Below are 6013 nucleotides of genomic sequence, written 5' to 3'. Positions count from 1 at the left end.
CCTATAAAAACATTTGACAAGCTTATATAGCTTCTTGTTATAGGAAAATAATTCTACAAGCCCACAAAAATGATTTTAGTTATTTTCATTTTACTATAAATCTAACATACATATAAAAAGTAGTAAATTAATCATCTTTCTAACTCTATGTAAATATAAAAGCAAAATAAATTATATTAACTATAGACAAAATATCTTGGTGCCAGTGGCTTACTCCTGCAATCCTCACTAATCAGGAGGCTGAGATATGAGGATTGAGGTTCACCACAAGGATAGGCAGACAAATTGGAGAGACTGATATCTCCAATTAACCACAAAAAAAGCTGCAAGTGGAGGTATGGCTTCAGTAGCAGAGTGTCAGCCTTGAGTGAAAAAGCTAAGCAAGAGTGTGAGGCTCTGAGTTCAAGCCCTAATACTAGCAAAAAGATAAATGAATAAAAGAGACATGCTAGGCACCAGTGGCTCTCACTGTAATCCTAGCTGCTCAGGAAGCCAAGATGTGAGAATCACAGTTCAAAGCCAACCCAGGCAGAAAAGTCAGTGAAACTCTTATCTCCAATTAACCAGAAAAAAAAGCCACAAATGGAGCTGTGGCTCAAGTGATAGAATGCTAGCCTTGAGCACAAAAGCTCAGGGACAGTGCCCAGGCTCTAAGTCACAGAACAAAAGAAAAAAAATCATAAACTGATAAAATATCTTTAGTTTATTTTATGAAGTTCAAAGAAAAAGAGAAAGACTTTAGTTTGTTTGTTTGTTTGAGTGAACACAAGTACTAACAAATTTAACTTACCATATAATCCATGTACTCAGACTAACTGTAATACAATGCGAATCTGTTCTGCAACTCCGGAAGTGCTTCAGTGAATGCTGGCCTTCTGAGTTTTTACCACATCCCTGAAGATGAACAGATGACAGATGCATGATGTACATCCAAGCTTGTTTCAAATTAACCAAAACTTAAATTGACTCAAACATACTGAAAAGGTTTTGTCTTTAATTTCAGCAGGAAAGAATAGTTTCAGAAAACATACAGATTCTTATTCAACTTAAATTTTTTGGCAGAGGTTAACTTCCTTTTTTATTCTATAGTATTTAACTAAAACAATCATAAGCAAAGTTAATTTTCCGAACATTTAGAAAGGCCTACTGCATCTTCCGTCTTGCACACTGTTGAACACTAAAGATCCTGGCAGGCCAGTGGGACCCCTGCTCCAAACATACATTTCCCAGTCCTGGACTCACTTCCACCCCAACCTCACTGAGAACTAATACAAGTCATTTCCCTCACTAGATACAGCAGGAAATGAACCCAGTCAATTCTAATGAGCATGATGTGAGAGGAAGAAGTAAAGTCTAATGGATATTTCCAAGAAAGGTTTACATTTATTTTTAAAGATGTACTCTTTCCTCCTCTTGATGATCTCTGGAGATTGTAACAGGAAGCATAATGTCCAAATTATCTTCAGTCATCCTGAAGCCATAAAGTTGGGATGACACAAAAAAAAATGAAATCTCAGTTTTGCCTTTGTTGTTGGTACTGGTACCAAGGTCTGAACTCAAGGTCTCATGATCTCACTTGACTCAGCTTTTTTTTTAAATTGTGACTGGCACTCTACCACTTGGGCCACATTTTTAGACTGACATTTTGCTAATTAACTAGAGTCTCTCAGATTTTGCTGCCCAGCCTGGCTTTAAACTGAGAGTCTCCAGGTATTAGCTTCCTTAATAGTTAGGATTACAAAGATAAGCCAGTGACCCCAGGCTAAAATAGCAAAGTTTTACTGATCTTTCTCTTTAATTAACTAAGTCTAAAGTGTCTCTACTTCCGGACTTTCTATATTAGATAAGATAGATTCTTTTTTTTTTTTTTTGCTGGGTGCTAATGGCTCACTCCTCTAATCTTAGTTACTCAGGAAGCTGAGACCTAAGAATCATGGTTTGAAGCCAGCCCAGGCAGGAAAGGCCATGAGACTCTTATCTCCAACCAACTATTCAGAAAAAGCTGGAAGTGGCACTGTGACTCAAGCAGTAGAGTACTACCCTTAAGCAAAAAAAGTTTGAGCTCTGAGTTCAAGCCCCAGGACTGGTTTAAAAAAAAAAAAAGGCAGGGGCTAGGAAGGTGGCTCAGTGGTACAGTGCTTGCCCTGCATGCCTGAGGCCCTGGGTTCGATTCCTCAGCACCATGTAAGCAAAAAAAAAAAAAAAAAAAAAAAAGCCAGAAGTGGCACTGTGGCTCAAGTGGTAGAGTGCTAGCCTTGAGCTGAAGAGCTGAGGGACAGCACCCAGGCCCAGAGTTCAGGCCCCACGACCGGACCCCCCCCCCAAAAAAAAAGGTATATATTCTTATAAACTTACCATCTAAATAAGAAATATATTTTAAGATTATTTTAAATTTTATATACAATTTCTTATTATTTTAAGATCTAGGTATGACTAAAAGTCCAATTCACAGAAAGCATTTTTTTAAAAATGTACATGCAACATTTTCTTACCTGATAACCACACTTGAGACACAGCCAAACATCAGAAGGAAGTACTGGCTGCCCATCACAGAATCTTCTTTCTCTTAAACATTCTGAGCAAACTGACCATAGGTTCTCGGCTATCGCTTTCTTCACATGATTCACACTGACAGCGTGACTTACGTGTTGGCAAGTTAAGGCTACTAATTAAGATGAAACAAAATGAAAAGCTTTAGTTAATAAGAGCATTAAAATACTTTAAACTTCAAAAAAGCATCATGATTCAAAAATAAACTAACTCAAAATTATACCTAAATATGAATCCATTTATATAACATGAATGAAAGAACTAAAGACTGGATTAGTGGTTCCTAGAAGCTATCAATGGGAAATGGGTACCATGCAGGGAGGTGATAGTATATACAAGTTCTGTGAAGTATATAAGACCACACAGGTCATCAAATGGCGCGCGCACACACACACACACACGACCACACAGGTCATCAAATGGCACACACACACACACACACACACACACACACACACACACACACACACACACACACACACACACACACACACACACACACACACACACACACACACACACACACACACACACACACACACACACACACGCACACGTGTGTGAATCTGAATAAGCTAAGGATTATACCATTAAATGTACTGCAGTCAGGTAAGATTTAGTACCAGGGAAGGCTGGGTGAGTATATCTCTGTGTGCCTTGTTGTGAATCTAAATTAGTTAAAAATAATAAACAATAAACAAAATTAAGAGGTTCAAATATTTATTGAACAGCCAATATGTGTCAAGTCCTTTAAAGGTATTTTAAGTCTACTAAAACAGCACAGGCTGGTGAGGCTATAGCCCAGTGGTGGTGCAGATACAGAACTTGTGTGAAGCTGTGAGACCAAGACCCAACATAAAAAAAAAATAGAAAGAAAGAAAAAAGAAAAGAGAGCAAGATACATATAAAATCTTTTACATAAGCTAACTTTGCTATTTTTGTCATAGCACATCAGAAGAAAATTTCTCTTTTATGAATATTCCCAAATGTCAAATTATTTTGCCTTGCCACTGTGTGCACTGTGTGGAGACAAATGGCTAACATGACCTTAAAAATATATCTTTAAGTCTTCAAATAACTATTTCTCTTCCCAAGATCAGTTATGCCTTCATTTTTCCCAAATACCTGGACACCTTAATTTCTCTGCTTCAGATATCCCACACATCAAAACTACAACTATCTACCAAAGTCAAATAGCAATGGAAAGAGTAACTCCAAAAGGAAAATAAGATGGTATACATTTCACCTATGCCTATCTTCCTTTCCAAATGTAAGGAATTTCCTTTTATCTACTAATCAACTAACAAGAGGTAAGCTAACCATGCCTTAATTCTTCCTCCTGAACAGTAAGAATGCAAATCTTTAAAGGTATTTATAATAATTAAATGTCTAAATTTGAATTAAATATTAAGACTCTTAATTTTACACTAAGAGCAAGTTATAAAAACAGACATAGTTGGGTGCTGGTGCCTCACACCTGTAATCCTAGCTACTCAGGAGGCTGAGATCTGAGGATCACAGTTCAAAGCCAGCCGGGGTAAGAAAAGTCTGTGAGACTCTTATCTCCAATAAACCACCAGAAAACCGGAAGTGGTGCTGTAGCTCAAGTGGTCCAGTGCTAGCCTTGAGCAGAAGAGCTGAGGGACAGTGCCCAGGCACAGAGTTCAAGCCCCACGACCGACCAAAAAAAAAAAACAGACATAAAAAAAAAATTCTGAAGTCTAAATTCTTAAGTATGTTTCAAAAGCAAGGCCACACCACTAAAAAAACTGCTCAGGGAAAGTCCAATACCAGCAAATACAGGATCTACAAATGGTTCGACAAATGTTTTGTCTGAATTTTACATTTTAAAATCCTAAAGAAAAAGATCATTTAGGTATCTTCTACATAATCTCTGTGTTTGGCTCTGGCCAAGGTACAACTAAAATATTCTCTGATTCTATTATTCAGAGAGAGAGAGAGAGAGAGAGAGAGAGAATGTGTGTGTGTGTGTGTGTGTGTGTAAAATATTCTCTGATTCTATTATGCAGAGTGTGTGTGTGTGTGTGTGTGTGTGTAAAATATTCTGATTCTATTATTCAGAGTGTGTGTGTGTGTGTGTGTGTGTGTTGCTCTCACGGCTAGCCACTACTCTACCCCTTGAGCCACAGTTCCACTTCTAGGCTTTTTGGTGGTTAACTGGATATAAGAGTCTCACAAATTTTCTTGCCTGGGCTGGCTTCGAACCATGATTCTTAGATCTTAGGCACCTGAAGAGCTAGGATACAGACATGAGCCATCAGTGCCTAGCTATTCAGACTTTTAAATGTGAAACTGTTAATGGGTTTACACATAAGTGAACTAAAACTGAAAAGGCTTAAGGGCTTAATACACATTAGGCAGGCTTCAACTGACTCAAACCCCCAGTTGCTGAAATTAAATTGTGCAACACCTTCGATTTAGGACCTGGAAACATTTGGAAGCCAGAAATCCACAGCTTACCTGTAATATCATCTGAAGAATCTTCATCATGAGGGATTGAAGGCCTTTTATTTCTTTTGCCTTTTTCAGGTAAATCTGTGGATGGATCTTTTACCCGCATCTGTTATTTACTAAGAAAAAAAAGTAGAAGAAAAATATAATAAATACACCTTAAGCTTCAAAAGTAAGATTTTATGGACTTTCTTTAAATATATGTATATCAAAACAACATAGAAAAATGATAGCAAGACCAGCTTTTTGATGGTTCTCAAAATCAGTAAACAATGAAATCTCTCTCCCTGTATAACTAATTTACGCTAATAAAAAAAAAAGTCAATCTATAGGACTGGAGGTGTGTGTAGCTCTATATTCAAAAGGAATATCCCATTTGACTCTAACTAGCCACCTTATTATGGACTAAATAGATGTCTAGCACCCCCTCCTCAATTCACATATTGAAAGATAATCTCAAGTCCTGGAGATGAAATCTTTGGAGGGTTAATTACCTCATGAGGGCTCTACCCTCATATGGTACGGTACCTTTATAAGAGACCAGAGAGCTAACCTTTTATCTACGGAAGGACACACAAAAAGACAGCCAACACTAAATATCCTGTTTAATTGGGGTCTGCGTTGCCCCCACTGAACACCAAGTCTGCTGCCTTCCCAGCCCTGCATTTTGTTTTATTTATATGTGAGCACATTATTACATTTGACCTAGCCTAGGTCGAAAAGTCTTTTTTTTTTTTCCCAGTACAGGAGTTTGAACTCAGGTCCTTGAACTTGCCAGGCAGATGCCCCACTCCCAAGCTCTTTTCGCAATTATTTTTCAGACACAGTCTTAAATTTTTTTCCCAGGCTGACTTGGTCTGTGACCCTTCCACCTATACTTCACAGGTAGCTGTGATGACAGGCATGTACCACCATGCCCAGCTTTTCTGTTGAGAGGTTTCATTAACTTTTTTGTCGATATGCTGTTCTTGGGGCTTGAATTCAGGGCCTA

At 38.0% G+C, this 6013-nt stretch overlaps 1 protein-coding gene across 3 annotated transcripts in view; it reads right to left on the bottom strand.

Moving 5' to 3' along the window:
- Usp45 (ubiquitin specific peptidase 45) overlaps window positions 1–6013 on the bottom strand; it is a 64661-nt gene that overhangs the window by 55056 nt on the left and 3592 nt on the right. For 2 of the 3 annotated variants that reach the window (XM_070010761.1, XM_070010763.1), the window contains exons 2-4: window positions 5032–5141; window positions 2493–2665; window positions 791–894 (exon numbers count right to left, since the gene is read on the bottom strand). In XM_070010761.1, the coding sequence (XP_069866862.1) occupies window positions 791–894; window positions 2493–2665; window positions 5032–5131 (377 nt within the window). In that variant the 5' untranslated portion in view covers window positions 5132–5141. The remainder of the gene's footprint in view (window positions 1–790; window positions 895–2492; window positions 2666–5031; window positions 5142–6013) is intronic. The other variant, XM_070010762.1, reaches the window with a different exon arrangement.

The sequence above is a fragment of the Dipodomys merriami genome, unplaced genomic scaffold (assembly GCF_024711535.1).
Source record: "Dipodomys merriami isolate MVZ:Mamm:240054 unplaced genomic scaffold, mDipMer1.0.p SCAF_8, whole genome shotgun sequence".
Lineage (NCBI taxonomy): Eukaryota > Metazoa > Chordata > Mammalia > Rodentia > Heteromyidae > Dipodomys > Dipodomys merriami.
This window is presented reverse-complemented; position numbering and strand designations above follow the sequence as displayed.